Source organism: Cynocephalus volans, chromosome 17 (genome assembly GCF_027409185.1).
Source record: "Cynocephalus volans isolate mCynVol1 chromosome 17, mCynVol1.pri, whole genome shotgun sequence".
Taxonomy (NCBI): domain Eukaryota; kingdom Metazoa; phylum Chordata; class Mammalia; order Dermoptera; family Cynocephalidae; genus Cynocephalus; species Cynocephalus volans.
In genome coordinates, this window is record NC_084476.1 from 30,796,643 (window position 1) to 30,815,339 (window position 18,697).

The 18,697-nt window shown below is 36.3% G+C and overlaps 1 protein-coding gene across 4 annotated transcripts in view; it reads right to left on the bottom strand.

Annotated features, from left to right (window-relative positions):
- Positions 1 to 18,697, bottom strand: part of SLC44A1 (solute carrier family 44 member 1) — a 168,051-nt gene that overhangs the window by 91,619 nt on the left and 57,735 nt on the right. For all 4 annotated transcript variants that reach the window (XM_063081720.1, XM_063081722.1, XM_063081721.1 and 1 more), the window contains exon 3: positions 17,037 to 17,179. In XM_063081720.1, coding sequence (XP_062937790.1) covers positions 17,037 to 17,179 — 143 coding nt within the window. The remainder of the gene's footprint in view (positions 1 to 17,036; positions 17,180 to 18,697) is intronic.

Genomic DNA, 18,697 nt, shown 5'->3' on the forward strand with positions numbered 1-18,697 from the left:
AAAACTCCAGTAGCCACCGTGTCTAAAATGTCAGCTCTCTACTCTGATGTGCCTTCTCCATCTTTCCGGCTTTGTTTTTTTCTCCTCATCACTTATACTAATACACACTGTATATTTTACTTCTTTACCTGTTTATTATCTGTTTCTACCAGTAGAATATCAGCTACAAGAGGGCATAGATATTTGGCTGTTTAACACATCATTGTATCCTTAGTGTCTAAAATAATGCCTGGCACAAGGAAGGATCTCCATAACTACTTGTTGAATTAATAAATAGATGATAATTGTGTAAGATTTTGCCAAACGGGTCTGGGTGGAGGGAAGGTAAGGAAAAAATATTTCAGGTAGAGAGAAATCCTCTCATTCATTTGACAGAAACTTAACGAACAACTACTCTGCCAGGTGCAGTGCTAAATAAGTACTGGAGATACAGTGACAAATAAGATCATACAAACCAAGTGTCTCCCTTCCCAGCGTTCATATTCCAGAGGGTAGGGAGACAATTATATTGTGTAAGTGCTGTAGCAGGGAAAGAGGATAGCAGAGGAGGCATCAAATGGGTTTCATGAATGGAAAGTCAGGGTGGGTGTCCAGAGGAAGGGATACCTAAAGCCAGGACCTAAAGCATGAGTAAAGTTAGCCAGGTGTGGAGGAAAGAGGATGGGAGCAGGGAGGGAACAGAGCATTCAAAGAGTTAAAGGTGAGAGAGACCACGGCACAGTTGAGAAAATGAACGGGTGATATGCACATTGATATGGACTATGATGAAAGAGAGAGACAGCTGGACAGGCAAGTGCAGCTAGATCAGGTAGGGCCTCATAAGAGGTATTACAGATGTTAAAAGTTTGGAGTTCAGGCTAAAGACACTGGGAAGCTGTTGGGAGTTCACCGGCTGCAATGTGAAGAATGACTTAGAGGCAAGCAAGAGAGAAAGTAAGGAGACTGGTCAGGAGGCTACAAGATTTCTGCCAAGAAACGATGACTTGGACTGGGGTGGGAATGGGAATGAAAGGGAGAGAATTTCAAAAGCATTTAGGTACACTTAAGAAAACTTGATGATGAATTATATGTGGAAGGAAATGATGCTTAGCATCTGATTTAGACAAAGGTGGACAGGGCATTCTAGTCTGGAATCCTGCTCCATTCAGTAAGACAGGGGACTCAGGAGGAGGAGTATAGTATGCAGGGATAAAGATGACGTTCCAGCTTCAGAAAGTTTGAGTTTCAGGTGCCCGTGGAGTGTTCAAGTGGACCTAGACAGTTAGCTTCAGTGTTCTAGCAGAGAAATCTGGACAGGAGACAGAGACTTTGGAATTATCTGCATATAAATGGTAGCTTACCCCTGGGAGTGCATGAGATCACCAAAGTGAGTGGGTAGAGTTGAGATTCTTAACTTGAGTAAAATCTGTGACCCTTCTGAAATCGTAAGCAAAATTTAGTGTGCAAATCCACATGTACTTTTTAATCTTACTTCAAGGTTTTGAACAGACTGTCCAAGGGCCCCCAAAAGAATAAAACTAAGAATAAAGATGAAAAAAGAGCCAAACGAGATAACAACATTGCAAAACAAAGGCATGGAACTGGAAAAGCATCAGAAATGATTCTCCAGTTTAGCTACAGTGTCTCTTTCCTCCTTATACCTGTACTACACAGGGACAAATAACTGCCAGAATGGACACCAAGAGTCACTGACAGATGTGTTCCTTATACTAAACTGAGGCAAGAAAATAAATTAGAATACCTTTTAAAAACATTTCCCAAAAAGTCTATGATGAATGTAGAACATGATATGTAAGCACTAACATGTTCTTGACACCATAGAACAATTTAAAACTGATATAGCCCTTCCTTTAAAATCTAAAATTTAACAAAGATGTAAACAATAAAAAACAATACAAAATGGATAAAAACCATAAACTAAATGGCCATAAAAAATAAAATAAAATAAAATAAAAACATTTCACAAGAGCAACATGAAGAAAAGTTTTTTTTTTAATCCAGTTAACTGGAAGAACATTCTAAATTCAAGTTCATTGTCAATACTATATGGTCAGAGGGAGTATTCTCAAAATAACTTGTCCAAGCCCTGATACTGAGAAATAATATGTGCCATGAGCCAACGGCCAGAGGTTTTGCTTTCTTTTTAGCTTAACAACTTTACTGATATAATTAACATGACATAAAATTCACCAGTGTAAACTGTGCAATTTAATATTTTTAAGTATATTTTACTGAGTGGTTCATCCATCACTACATCTGATTTTAGAATATTTTCACAGCCACAAAAAGAAACCTCATATTCATTAACAGTCACTCCCTGTTCTCCCAAATTCCATAGCCCCCAGTCCTAGAACAACCACTAATCTATTTCCTGCCTCTATAGATTTGCCTGTTTTGGACACTCCATATAAATGGAATCATACAATATGGTTTTTGTGTGTGGCTGGCTTCTTTTACTTAGCATATGCTTTCAAGGTTCATCCATGCTGTAGCACATATCAGTACTTCATTCCTTTTTACAGATGTATAATATTCTATTGTATGGATGTATCACATTTGTTTATCAATTCATCAGTTCATGCACATTTGTGTTGTTTTCCCTTTTTGGTTATTATGAATAATGCTGCTATGAACATTTGTGTATAGGTCTTTATGTGAACACGTGTTTTTATTTTTCTTGGGTAGATACCAAGGAGGGAAATTGCTGGGTCATATGGTAACTCTATATTTAACATTTTGATGAACTGCCAGACTGCTTACAAGAGCAGCTGTACCATTTTACATTTCCATCAGCAATGTATGAGGGCTCCAAAGTTTCTCCACATCCTCACCAATACTTGTAACTGTCTGTCTTTTTTATTATAACTATTCTTGAGGATGTGAAGTGGTAACTCTGTGGTTTTGATTTGCATTTCCTTGATGGCTAATCATGCTGAGCAACTCTTCATGTGCCTATGAGCCATTTATATATCTGCTACAGAGAAATGTCCATTCAAATCCTTTGCCCATCACAGATTTCTTTTAAATCTGTGGGAAAGACAGAGTAAGGCAGAGACAGGCACTAGACAGTATCGTAACATTACAAAAATATATATTTTACCAAAAAAAAAAAAAAAAGATAAAAGTAGAAAAAGGAAAAAGTACAGGAGTCAAAGTACTAGAGGTCGAAGAATGGCTGCAGTGAGCAAAAAAGCACACACGAGTTGGAAGGAGAGACGCCTGTGGTCAGAATAGGGAATTCCTGAATTAGTTTGAATTGATTTTATAGGTGGAGCAATTAAGGGTTATGACAGAGACCAAGCTGTGACTGCAGAAGAGTAAATCCTAAAAGACGCCACTGAGAAAAAATTTAAACAGTTCCCAAGGCTAGAGGAAGAATCAATGAGACAGAATATGGGAAAGCTCTTTGTAAACTACATAAATGTAAGGTTGGTTACATTAGCTGTGCTTTCCCCATCTGGGATAAAAGGGAAGAAGCTTCGATAAGTAACTTTGAAACTTGTTTTAGAAGATGATGATGATGATGATAATGAAGATCATCATAATCAATAGCAGTTAATGTTTACAGTACCAGGCACTGCGCCAAGGTGTATATATCACTTATCATGTTTATTCCTCGAAAACACCCCAGGAAGTAGGCACTACTATTATTTTCATTTTAAAAATGAAGGTCTTCAGGCCAAATATTATTGTTTTTATTTTCTGCAGTGTAAACTCTCCTTTGGTTATCTGCCTAATGCATCCACCCTTATAGACATATCCCCAATTACGTGAAAAACCTTATCTATAATAGAAAAACTACAAATACTATTCCCAGTGTATTGCTTTTATCTTTATAACAGAGGACCAAATTTTTTTTATAATCGAACATGCCCACCTTGGTATTTCTTAATTTCCTCATTGCTTCAATAATGTATACATTATCATCCATCAACAACGATAAGTATAATATTCATTTAAAAATATTAATTCATCTGGAATTTATTTTGTGTGGTATGAAACTGAAATAGATATAAATGTAACTTTCTTCACATTATCATTTTACCCAATATTTTTTGTTAAACTCTGTCTGTTTTCACAGTTTCTGTTTTATTTACTTTCTCATATATTAAGCCTCTATCGGTTTATTTCTACTATCTCTATCACTGCTATTAAATCTACGATCAGGTCATCTTGTTAATGTACATTGGTACAGATTTTGGTCTAGAATGGCACAACTCCTTTTGTTCCCCTCTAAGCTATACAATTACTACTTAGACAATGATAACTATAAACACATAATCCTTACTCAGACTATGAGTAACACGTAGCCCCCACGTGTTTTGTTTGGCCAATACATTAATTGCCAACATTTAAAAATCACAAGATCTGGTTAGAGTGCAGAGTTATAACATCAAGGTTAAGAGTTCAGTTTCCAGTACAGATCAGCCACCAAAAAAACAAACAAACAAAAAATCAGAAGGTCAACAGGTCTTCTGTGATCCCCCGCTCTTCTTCCCACCAACAGATTTCTGGCTTCTCTTGAAAAGTTCGCATCACTGGGCTCCTCTACCCACACACCAAAACTCAGCTAGAACTATGTTGCAGCTATTTCCTTTATATGGGATACACACATGTAAAGTTCAAAGTGTCCAGTGTTCCCCGCTGTCTTGTAAACAGCCCACTTAAGTGATTTATAGTGTCTGCCTACATACTTTTGGATTTGCAACCACAGATGAAGCCAACTTTCCCTTTCTGTCTTCAAAGCCAAAGAGTTCGTGGCTAATTTGGTGTCCAGCTTTGGTAACTACAATTAGCCTAGATTTCTGGTCTAACCTCTTCTCCACTCCCATTGTGTGGCTCCTGGTCTTCTATCCCCATTTCACTATCTTACAATATATGCACCTAATTCTAATCCCCTCAAATTATTTTGTGAATGAGAATAACTTTTAAAAATGCTTCCCCCCTGGGCCGAGCCCGTGGTGCACTTGGTAGAGTGCTGCGCTGGGAGCGCGGCAACGCTCCCGCTGCGGGTTCGGATCCTATATAAGAATGACTGGTGCATTCACTAGCTGAGTGCCGGTCACGAAAAAACGACAAAAAATAAAAAATAAAAAATAAAAATAAAAAAAATAAAATAAAAAAAAAATAAAAATGCTTCCCCCTGAAATTCTTGCCTGCTCCTTTACTCTGTGATTTACACTATCTATCAAGTTCAATTCAACATCCTGTTGGGATCCTAACTGGTACTGTATTAAATCTATAAATTAACTTTCTTAGTACTGTCATCTTTATTATATTAAGACTACTCAACCAGGAGTAGATTATATTTCTCTTATTATCTGTTTTCTTTCTGTTAAAGTATTATAATTCTCTGTATTTGGCCCTATATATATATCTTGTTAGATTTTATTTTTTAATAAAACAAGCATTATCATTTTCTGTGTACTGATAAAATAAATGACTGAATTAAGTTAGGCATATGTTTTATAACCTATAATTTAAGCACCCCATTTCAAGATATGTTTTTGTTGAATCTCCTAAACATTCCAGGTTATAGCCTCTTGTCATTGGCTAATAGTATTATTTTTCTTCCTAATGACCTACACATATTCCATTTACCTCTTTTATATTATTTCTTGCAACCAGTTATTTAAAACAATGCTATAAAAAATGTGATATCTTTCTTTATTTGAGGTAAACTATTTCTATTTCTTCATAATATTGGTAAGCTTCCACTACTAAAAACTCTATCAGCCTCCTTTCATGCCTTCAAACTGAAATAAAATCTATTTTCAACAAAGGTGTTCAATAGGGAGGACACTCGCAGTCTTTTCAGTAAATTCTGCTGGAATAACTGTATTTTTGTATGGGGGAAAAAGATAAACCTTGACCTCTTCTTTACTCCATACACAAAAAAATTAAATCAAAATGGACCATAGATATAAACATAAGAGCTAAACAAAAATCTTCTAGAAGAAAGCATAAAAAAAATCTTTGTGGACTTGGGTAAGGCAATGACTTCTTATAAAGAACACAAAAAGCATGAACCATTAATAAAAATAGATAAATTCAACTTCATCAAAATTAAAAATTTTTGTTCACTGAAATGTGCCATTAAGAAAACAAAAACGCAAATTACAGATTAAATATTTGCAAAACATATACCTTACAAAAGTTTTATGTTCAGATTACATAGAACTCATAAAGAGTTACAAAGAACTCTTATAATCATTAAGACAAACCAATTGTTAAAAAATGTGCAAATGATATAAATACTTCACAAAAGAAGATAGATAAATGGTCAATCAGCACTTAAAAGATACTCAACATCACAGGTCATTACAAATATGTGAATTAAAACCACAATGAGACACCACTACACACCCACTAGAATAGCTAAAATAAAAAGACTGGTAATACAAAATGAGGAGGTGGAGCAACAATAATCCTCCAACTTTCCTACTGGAAATGCAAAATGGTGCAGTCACACTGGAAAACAGTTTGACAATTTCTTATAAAGTTAAACGTGACTCAGCAATCCCAATCCTAAGTATCTATCCAAGAGTAATAAAATATATGTACATATAAAATCATGTACATAAATTTTCAAAGCAGTATTTATTCATAGTAGTAAAAAAAAATTAAATATGGACATAACCCAAAATCAAAAAAACTGGTGAACAGATTAAAGAAACGTGGTAAATCCACACAGTGGAATACTACTCAGTAATCTGAATGGTACGAACCACTGATGTATTTAACAACATAGATGAATCTCAATAACATTATTGTGCTATGTTAAAAAAGGCAGACATAAAACACTACATACTGTATGATTCCATGTATATGACATTCTAGAAAAAGCAAAACTGTACTGATAAAAAGCATATTAATGGTTGCCTGAAGACAAGGATATGGGCAAGGATTGACTACAAAGGGGCACGAGGTACTTTTCTGGGGGTGAAAGAAGTGTGGATTGTGGTGGAAAGTGCATTTCCAAAATTTAAACTGTACACTTAAAATGGGTAAATTTTATTACATATAAGTTATACCTCAATAAAACTATATAAATAAAATAAAATATTTTAAGGTGCCTCTTAAAAAATGTACTTTACAAAATTCAACTTAATCTAAAGAGTCCCGGTGTGCAGGAAGAATTTAACCTTATTCAGAGGAGATCTGGACTTTACCCTTGACTTCTGGGAGCTAATCTCTAAACCTTATAGGAGTGTCTTTGTTTACGGGGGTGTCTTGGGTCACCGCAGATAGTCTAACAATGTGATTTAGGGTGTGGGCAAGCCACATGAGATAGTATTTAGGGTGGAGGTTGACCACTCTAGAAAGACCAACATGTCATGTAGACTGGGAAACTGGATAATATGGTACCACTTTGACCAAAGGGCTGGAGACTGGAGACTGAGTCAGCTACATAATGGAGTCCCATAAAAATTATGAACCCTGAGGCTCAGGTGAGCTTCCCTGGTTGGCCATGCTCTGTGTGGACCACCACACATGGATGCCAGAGAAGTAGTGTGGCTCTTACACTCTCCACTCTCTAGGGTGAGAACAATGGAAGCTCTGCCCTATGTACTCCTCTTGTTGGCTGATTTTAATCATATGCTTTCCCTATAATAAACTGTAAACATGAGTATCGTAGCTTTCAGCAAGTTCTGTGAGTCTTTCTGGAAAATTATTGAACCTAGGGGTGGTCTTATAGGACCCCTGAACTTGTAATTGGTGTCACAAGTAAAGGTGGCCGTGTGTGGACTGTGTTCTCTGTTGCCCTCAACTCTCACACCCAGATAAACATGAACAGGTGGCAATCTGATGACTGTAAAATACATAGTTGAAGTGATTAGTAATTACCTAAAGTATATGACAAAGGTCATTATCTATGAGCTCATGTACAATGACAGAAGCTTTTAAAAATCTTTATAGGTGCCAGGTTAACCTGGAACCAACCCAAGTAGTGAGACTCTGGATTGAAAACATGTCAGCGCTTTTAACTTAGGTATGGCAAGTGTACACACCATGTCAAACAACACAGAGATACCAATCATCCCATCCTGCTTAGCTGCACACAAGTTACCTAATTCTGTTTAGTGGCTTTTCACTTCCCTATTTAGAATCTGCAAAACATTTTGACTTTCAACTCCAGCATTTTCTAGGGTATGTAGATGGGTCTCTTTTTTCAAATTGCTAGCAGTATTATCCTAGAGACAGAATTATATCAGCAATACAAATGGTACCCTTGTAAAGTGTTTAAAAATTCAGGCTAGAGTAGTGTGGTCACAAAATATGACACAAAAAAATATTTTCCAAACATGTCTCCATAAATTTGCCTTCTAATATTTAGCTATCACTTTTACAACTTCTAATATTTTCCACGAGAGAAAATAAAAGTTTAGAAAAAATTGTATAAATAATATGATAAGTTCCTGTTTAGAACATCATAAATGTTACAGTTTCCGAATGCTTGTAAATTTGTTGGAAAATAAGTCCACAAATGCAGATTCAACTGAGGTATCTATCTAGGTTGTTCTTTTTCGTGTTAAGCTAACTAGCAGATATGATAGGTTAATGTTGGAATCACACAGTATTTGACAGGAGGCAGAGAGGTGAGGGCTTTCCCTCAAACCAAAGCCAAAATCATCAAAAGCTTAGATCATCTCCATTTGTTCAAACTTATTCCCAAAGTGGGAACAAGCAGGTATCAGCTGCTGCTCTGAAGAATCCCTCAATAACAGGTGGGTAGAACACTGTAATACTCAAGCATTAGCACAATGGATAGATGTACAACCTCTTCTCTTCTCAGCTTCTACAACTCCACAGACAGAATTAGGAGCTCCTTCCTGTATGTGCCAGTCTTCACCCAGCTTTAGCCTGGCCTAAAAGAATTCCAATGTGTAGATTCAGCCCAACGAGAACAAGTTTGGCATTCTAATCAGAATCCTATTCTCACTCGAAGATGGGCTCTTGGAGCCACTCTCAGCCCAAACCCCACATGATCACCCATTCACCAGCCTCCCTCCAGTCACCATTATGTGCCCTCCTTCCAAAGACCTGCTTTATTTGACTTCAACCCACATGTTCAACCTGGAACCAAGATGCTGCCCCAAAGAAGGAGAGGTCAGAGAGATTCAAGAATGAGAAGGATTTGACCCAGTGCTGCTGCAGAAAAGTGCCTATATATTCTATATCCTATAGAGAATATATAGGCAGCCTCTAGAAGCTGAGAATGAGTGTTAGCTAATGGCCAGCAAGGAAAAAGGACTTCAGACCTACAGCCACATGGAACCAAGTTCTGTCAACACCTGAATGAGTGAGGAAGAGGACTCATTCCCCAGGACCCCACTGACACTGTGATTTTGACCTCGTGAAACATGGGCCAGAGAACCAACTAAGCCACACTGTGTACAGACTTCTGATTTATAGAACTTCATTATTTTAACCTGCTTAGTTTGTGGTTATTTGTTACAGCAATAATAGAAAACTAATACAATGATGATTCCAGTATCACCATCAAATAACCTTATCTTCCTCTCCCCAGCAGACTGCTATGAGGAACCCAGGAAACTAGGGTCTCACCCAGTTATTAACAGACAACATTTTCACAGGATGTTCTACATCGCATTGTCCTAATTTATCTGTGTATTTTGTCTTCCTCACTAGAATGCAAGCCCATCAAGAACAGGGACTATGAATGTCTTCTTTTCTTTTTATTTTTTTTCATTACCCAAGTAATACATATTAAAGTAGAAAACTTAGAAAAAAAGAAATAAGTATATTTAGAAAACCATCCATAATTCGACAGTTAACCACAATGTTAACATTTTCACGTCACTCTATACTTTACTATGCACATGTATACCCATATATATATACATATAGTCATGCTATATATACTGCTTTACAACTTATTTTTCCTTTTATAATGTTATGCAAATATTCCAATCTAGTGGATATACTTCCACAGCATCAGTTTTACAGCATCATACATAGTGCCTCACACTCCTTTTATAACCTGTCATGACCTTCTACCTCTCTCTTCATAAAACTTCCTACAGCTGTAATAATTTGTGATTGTATGATTTTATTAAGTTCTGTTTCATCCACTAGATTGTAATTTCTGTGAGGCGAAAATAGTATGCTTATCTTGCTTAAAAGTATCATCTCAAGTGCCTAACCCAGAGAAGACAGCCAAGAAATACAGTTCGTGAATGAATTTTGGAAAGAATTTAACCAAACCCGTTTTTTCAGCTATTTAGGTTGCTTCCTATTTTATTATTCCTAATAAAAGTCTCTAGCACAGAGTTGATTTTCAATACATGTTTGCTAAGGGCTAAAGAAAATCAACAATTTTCCAACATGGTGAAGGGTAATCATTCAGTAAACAGCAATTTTATTTAAGTTGTCAAGAAGAAGAGAAATAAGCCCTTGTCACATAAACGTAAAGAACTGTACTTAGCTGATAAAAGGCCCCTGAAAGCAAGTATTTTCACAAATTTTAACTGTATTTTTCTGGTTATTTTTTTTTTTCAAACAGGAACAGGTATGTGCAGTCAATGAGGTTTGATAACTCTTAAAAGTCTCCAAAAGAGGCATGTTTTACATATTGACTAGAGAAAAATGATAGAGGCCCAGAAATCTTGGCAATCATTTAGAGTGAACCAATTCATCATAGTCAATCAGTACCATCCCCTTAAATAATCCTTTACATGAGTTAATAAGCTAATTAGCGATCATGAGGTAGACTGAACCAGAGACACTAAACCTACAGAACTCTGAACTTTAGAGGTGACCAGCAGCCACTAAATTCCCATTTTGGGTCCGTGTAGAGATAATAAAAATGATGAGTTTCTCTAAAATAAGACTACTGTCTATTAACTTTTATCTTACTAAAAAGATAACATTATCGGTTTAAGCTGGGTGGTTTTCAGTAAATATTTAAAACATACAAATGGTAAAACTATTCAAATATGAAATGAGAATAATGCAGTACATCACAGAGAAAGAAATAGACAAAGATTGCCTTTAAATTACTCAAAGGCTTCACACACTGTATAGGAGCTTTGGTTCCTTTCAAAGTTTCTTTAGTTATTACTTTATTAATTAATATAACCTGCTCCTCTTTCTGTCCATGTTCTCCTAAAAGTTTCCTTCTCCTTTAAATGCTGGGTGTGAGAAAAAAAGCAGGAAACCAGAATCACTCTATAGCCCACCAGAGACAGTGTAGTACATGATGCCAGGAGCACTAGACTGAGTGTAAGAGCAGCGTGCTAGTCTGCTATTACTTGTCTTCATCAATCACTCATGTTTCCTAGACCCCAGTTTCTTCGCCTGTAAAATGAAAGTGCCCATGTCTCAAGGGCCCATCCAGCATAAACATTCCAAACCACCGGCTTCTGGGAAAGGAGAACAATTAAGAGAAAGAAAACTCTCACTCTTGATTCTGTTTTCACCAGGTACCTTGCTAAAGGTTATGCAGAATATTAAAAAAGGTCTCAAATAAATGCCCCTCCATAGGTTTTACTCATATATGAATGCCATTACCCTCTTCATTCCTCTAGCGCCCTTACATTCTGTTAACTCAGATTACCTGAAATTTGAGAGGCATTTTTAGGGCGACAGAGCCATTATCAGTGATTGGGACTTTAAATGGCTTCCTTAAAGGAAAGACAGAAAAAAAGGAAAATTAGATTTGTGCAAAAATATATCTTTAGAACCTCTAAGGAAAAATTGATATTGATATGTGAGACACACTGGGAAAATTTCTTAGAGTAACAAAGAATGCAGACACTAAGCTCTGTGTTAGGATTATGCGCAGAATGGAGGAAAGAGTTCTCTAATAATGATGTAATACCCATATAAAAAAGATTAAAAGCAGTTCCCTACTTACCTGCACCCAGCTTCACAATGACTTATGCTACTGCCACCTTGCCATACCCTCTCCCATCTCAGGCACCCAGGCACCCAGGACCCAGGAATGTCTATGGTGGAAGCACAACACTCCCACTCCTACACCAATCCTCTCCCCAGAGGCCAACGAAGTTAGACCTTTTGTCCCAGCACAGCCCCTACACTTACTAATTCAGGGATCTCAAATAGGAACATCCCTGCTCTGTCCAAATTGATATGGAAGATAGGGGGCTTCCTCTCTGGGAAGAATTAAAATAATATTTTCTGTCTAATAATTGACATATTCTAAGGCTACTTATACATTATAGATCTGAAAATTATGGACAATCTAGAAAATGGCAGAAGAAATATATTTCTGAAATTGCCAGTCAGAGTTCAAAATATATTACAATCAGACCACTCCCCACCACCAAATGAATGGCTACAAGCCTATAACCTGTTCTGTAGTATCATTACCACCCTAGCTCAACTACAAAACAAGTCATTCTCCTTTCTGGGCTTTTGCTGGCACTAAGAAGTATTTGATGGGATGCTTCAAGAAGGTTACACATTAGATAACCAACAGATCCCTTTTATTTCTGGCACTTTATGGTTCTAAGATAAATGAGCTTACCTGAGTTGACCCAATCTCAGAACCTCATTTATAGCACTATTTCTATTCAGAAAAGTTTTAAACATCTCAAGCAACCAACTTAAAAAATCAACTTTGGGAACATACCCCATTTGAAATCAGAACTTCCCTATATCTCATAAAATATTGTCTGACATTTCCTATGCATCCTTATTACTATAGTAAATATATTATCAAGTCAAAAATATCACTTGGAGAAAAAAACCATATTATAATTGAATAATAAGGAAATAAAATATTGCTTTCTCTCCTAACTTTCCATAAGGACTGATCCATTTCTCCTTTAGTGGAGTATTCCATTTCTTTACTGACTTTCCTCTTTCTTTTATTATTGTAATTAAATAAGCCCTTATTAAGTAACTATTGGGTGCTCAAATTTGATAGTTATAGAAAACATGGTGCTCCAAGACAGAGATGGGCAGTGTGGCAGACAGACTGAAGGACACCCCATTATCCCTGCCTCTTAGTATTTATGCCCTTGTGTAATCCTCTCTCTGTGTGTTTGGATGAGACCTGCAACTTGCTTCTAACCGGTAGGATAAGGCAAAGGTGATGGATATCACTTCCATGATTATATTACATAAGACTGTAACTTCCATCTTACGAGCAGGCTCTCTACTGACGCTCTCCCTTGTTAGCTCTGACGAAGTAAGGTGCCACAGGGAGAAGTCCATATAGTATGCCCTGAGGACGGCCTCCAAGGAGCAAAGGCCCCAGTCCAACAGTCCTGAAGGAACTATATGCTACCAACAACCACATGAGCTTGGAAGGAGAACATTCCCCCATCCAGCCTCAGATGAAACCCCAGCCCTGACCAAAAACTTGCATGCAGGCTTATGACAGACTCTGAAGCTGATGACTCAGGAAAGCCCCACCCAGATTCCTGACCCTCAGAAACTCAGGTAATAAACTTGTTTTGTTTTAAGCCACTGAGTTTATGCTACATTGTTACCTAGCAGCTGATAACTGGTACAAAAAGATGAAAAACATAATATAATTAGAAAGCAAACTGAAGCAATAGAGTAACAAGTATGAGATAGAAAAGTTCAAGAATCAGGGCCGAGCCCGTGGCGCACTTGGTAGAGTGCTGCGCTGGCAGCGCGGCGACGCTCCCGCCGCGGGTTCGGATCCTATATAGGACTGACCGGTGCATTCACTGGCTGAGTGCCGGTCACGAAAAAACGACAAAAAAAAAAAAAAAAAAGAAAAGTTCAAGAATCAAAGTTGGGACAAGGTTACTTTTGAAACATTTCATAAACAGGTTAGTTATGAGACCCATCTTAAGTGTTTCAAGAATTCAGGTTGGCACACAGGTAAAAGGAACAGCACAGAGACAGAAACAATTGAATGTCAGGGAAAACAATAACACCACACTGAGGAACAGTGAGAGAAGACTGAATAGGTGAAAGGGAGGCCTGGAATGGCAGGTGCTAAGCAACTCATCTTTCATACTACAGACAACAACACTAAAGGAATGACTCTTGAGCAGGGAAATGACAAAATAAAAACCCTGTTTCAAAGAACTTAATCCCTTCACAGTATAAAGGATGAAGCAGATTAGAGATAAGAAGACCAAGAATAGATATGTCAGCACAAGAGTCTTCATGAGAGGCTGAACAAACACATGGGGAAAAAGATTCACACTTATTAATAATCAAAGACATGCAAATTAAAACTATAAAACACCATTTCTGGTCTAACAAATTAGTAAAGAATAAAAACTAATAATACTAGCAAAGATAAAGCAATCTCAGACACTGTTGGTGGGAATGTAAATATAACAGTCTTCATGGAAAGCTACTCAGCAATATGCACTAATAATCTTAAAATACTCAAATCCTCAGACTCAGTAACTCACATCTTAGAACATATTCTAAGCAAATAAATTTATTTACCCATTCAATAAGCATTTAACTGAGTGTCTACTGTATTCTAGGCAAAGAGGTAGGCCTAGAGAATATAGCAGTGAATAAAACAGACCTCACCTCTTCTCTCACGGTACTTAGAAGAGACACACATTTAAAAAATAATCACAAAATAAATGTAAAATAACACATATTACTGCATACAATGAGAGAGTACTTTTAAATGTTTGATTTAAATTAGGAGATCAAAAAAGACCTCTTTGGGAAGTGAGATTTACACTGACAGCTGAAAGATGAGTTGAATTTAGCCACATGAAGAATGGGAGGAAATTTTTTTTTTTTTTTTTTCTTATAGAGGGAATGATACTCATGAAGGCAAGAAGGAATTAGTTGTTTTTGAGATTTTAGAAAATTCATTCATTGACTTAGTCAACAAATTTGTATGGAGGTTCTGGTAAGTACCAGGTACTGTACTGGGAATAAGAGATGGAGAAAGTGATAAATATCAGACTGCAGTAAAAGCAGACAAAACAGGTACAGCATAAAAATACTCTATATCTATGGAAGGGCCTGGAGTTCATAATGAAGCAAAAGAAATGAGTGTAAAAGAAGGAAACGAATGCATTTTGGAAGGAGAAAGAACAAGATGGAATAAAGGTAACAAACACAAAGACTGCTGCCTTCCCATCTCTTTCCAAATCCAAATATTATAGACTTACGTGAGAAAGGTTTGATCAAAAATTTACCATTCATTAAAAAAAAAAGAACATTTATAGACTGAAATACTTAGATGGGTTAGCACTAAAAAGGTCATAATGCAGAGAAAATAAAGTAGAGATCAAAAATAAATTTTAAACATGTATACATGAGTTAAGGAATAGCTATGCTTAGGAAACTATTTTCCTTATATATAAATGTTTTTTGACTATGCTAAGCATTCAGGGAAAAATGACCACTTTCTCAGAATAATAAGAAGTTTCTCTTTGCAAGATGCCAAAATTTACATAGAAAATCCAAGGATTTGAAATGTGCTCCACTGACCAGATGAACCACCATTAAGGTTAAGTATGAAGAGTGGTATTTACATAAACCTTATGGTGAGAATATGCTTGGAGTTATCAGCAAGTTCTAAAGGGAGCCAGAAAAGTGATCACAACCCTGTTTGAGCAGTGGACCGGAGGGAGCCAGACTTTTTCTTCTTATCTCCTCAATTATCTAAATGGTAATATTTTATATTTAGTATATATCAATAGCATTAAAGAGTTAATATTTTACAGCATAGATGCTACAAAAAAAAGATACATGAAACTCTGTACTATTTTTGCAATTTCTGAGTCTAAAATTATTTCAAAATAGAAAGTAAGTAAACAAAGATATGGGTAGTCTTGCTACAAGAAATAACACAAGGCCTAAGATTTGTGTTAATTTCATAGGCAATCATAGAGAAGAATAGACAAAACAATCCTCCAGAGGTGCATATCGAGAGAAAAACTCACGGTCTTCACTGGATTATTTTTACTGCTCATGAGTCACATGACTTCAAGAAAGTCCCTTCAATCTCTCTAATCATCTCTCCCACCTATCTCACAGCATGGTATCATGTGCTTGTCAACTATAGCATGCCGTATAAATATTCATTACTGTTATTTAAATTTTTATTTATTTGAATGCATTATCTCATCTTCATTAAATGGGGAAATATTTCACAGAAATTATCAAATTAATCTTATACTGTACTTCCCAGTAGGGGCCCATAAACAACAGATTTATATAACAATAAATATAGTTATTACATATTGTCTTCCTGGAAAAATGCTTCACAATAGAAGTATAACCTAAAAAATATTTTTATTGGCTTAGCCTTTTCCTATAAAGAACTTATTAATTGGATTGGTTAACCTGTTACCTTAAAATTAGTTTTGTTAATTCTGAAGGCCTACTTTGATACTTGAAATGTCTAATAAAGTTTGATGGGGCATAAATATAATCTCAACAAATACATTGGCATCATACATAAAAAAAATGCTAGATGAAATATATTTTCGCCACAGACATTAAAAATGAAATAATAGCTCTTTTGAAGAAAAAAGGCAATTAAATCAGAAATTTCATGAAATCCAAAAGATATTGAGAACCCAAAACAAATTTTAAAGTCTTCAAGAAAAATGTATCTTTTATAAAATTGGAAATTGATGTGTGTACTTATAAATGATGCATCACAAAATGTTTATAACTTTAATGTTTCAAAGTCCATTATTATCCCTCTATCCCCCATCAAGTATAATCTTAGGAAGAACAATACTATGTTATTTTCTGGGTTAAAACTTAGTGTACAACCTAATGGCTAATAGGAAAACAGTAAAAGAGTAGCCCTCTAAAATTGAGCTTTTGCCCATTAAAACCTCAAGGTAGTCCATTTTAACATGGTAGCAAATTTTGTTACCTGGAGAATGTATTTGTAGATCCAAAATAGGAATGATTTAAGTGTACAGTTAAAAAAAAAATCAAAAACACCAACAGGAGTCATATAAAAATAATATTCATTAAGATATTATCTATAAAGAAGTAAGAAAAGCAGGATTTTCTCTGTGCCCCCTTCAAAATTTCCATAGTGTTCATCATTCAGCACATCTACTCACTTCCGATGGGTGTGGTCCATGCCACTGTTTGGTATTGCTTCCAACTTTGCATTTTTCTGCCCACAGATATTTCCATAGCTGTCGTATCCTGACACTAGTCTCGCTGCTGCACCTGTTGCTACTGAAAAGCCACAAATAAATCCCTAGGAAAGAAACAGAAAAAAACATGCAAATAAACCATTTCAATAGCAACAGTCACTACTTGATACGATAATGAGCTTCTTTTGTCTGTTGAAGGGAACAAAGAGCTATCTTTCCTTATCGCAAACACTATTCCACTGTTTTCCTTGGACTGCATATAAGCAGCACAAAGAAGTCCACAGGGAAACACTATTTACTACCATAACAAAACAAATCCCAAGCTTTTACATCATAAGATCGTCTTTGCATTTTACAATAACAACGATAGTAGCTTCCCTATATTGAACATCTGCTCTGTGCCAGGTTCTATACTGGGTACTTATCATATATTATCTCTAATCCTCATGATGAGGAAACTGAGGCCCAGAAGAGTTAAATAAGCTACCCATGGCCACTGAAGCTAGTAAAGATCACAGCACAGAATCAAACCCAGCTTTTTTCATTTAGTTTTATTTGGTTGTAAAGGGATTCTATTCAATGAACAACAGCAAAGGATGAAAGAAAAAAAAATTCAAAGAACAATAGCTATGTGGCTTTGAATCATTATCACTTCAGTGCATACAACACTTCTGTTTCCTTCTTGCAATAAAGCTGTATACAAGCCAAGGAATTACATCACGAAGCACTGCCGTGCACTTAATGATGGAGCCTGAAGGAGAGTAAAGCACTGGCTTTGTGTACTGCAAAGGTCATTTCATTTCATGGGAATATGGTTCATCACAGCTGAAAGTTAAATGGTAGATACTTCAGAACCACATCGTGCTTGCTAAGTCAAGCATGCACTGACCAAAACTAAGCAATAAAATCCCACTCTCAACTGCAGACAACTAGGCATAAGAACAGGAAGTAAGGTGAATCACTACTGATAATTGATTGTGCTGGGGGTGGCAGGAAGATTGGTGTTAAGAAACATCCTCAGAACCTGGTCATTAAAAGATGGAGTTTTAGTTATCTTTAGAAAAGTGGCTAAGAAGGCAGTAATTATCACTGTTTAATTTTTCATAGCCAAGTATCATGAGTAGTACTTATCCAAATAGCCCTGCTAGATTTCAGGCCTACTGTGGTAAATACTATACTCATATGCAATTCTTCAGAGAAAAGTATTTCCCCCTTAAGTATACTTACCTAAAAAACAAGCAAACTCTTTTTCCTAAATAACCCCTGTACTTTCATAGTGCAGGTAGGGGAGGTGACAGGGGAGGGTAGAGAGCACAGCTCTAGTCAGTAGAAACTTCTTAACACTACACTTTCTGAGAGAGTAGGCTCAGAGTAGAGACTACCTCTAATTTGCTGCTCTCTAGCTCTCTGATCCTGGCAAAATTACTTCAACTTTCTGCCTCAATGTACTCACCTGTAAAATGGAGCTAATGAGTATGTAGCTCATAAGGCTACTGTAAAGATTAAATGACGTAATGTAGTCAAGTAGTAAAAAATCTGCCTGGCACAGCTCAATAAATATTAGCTATTACTGTTGTTAGAAATTAGAACATGCTGTAAGGAAAAGACCATGGGGTTGTGGT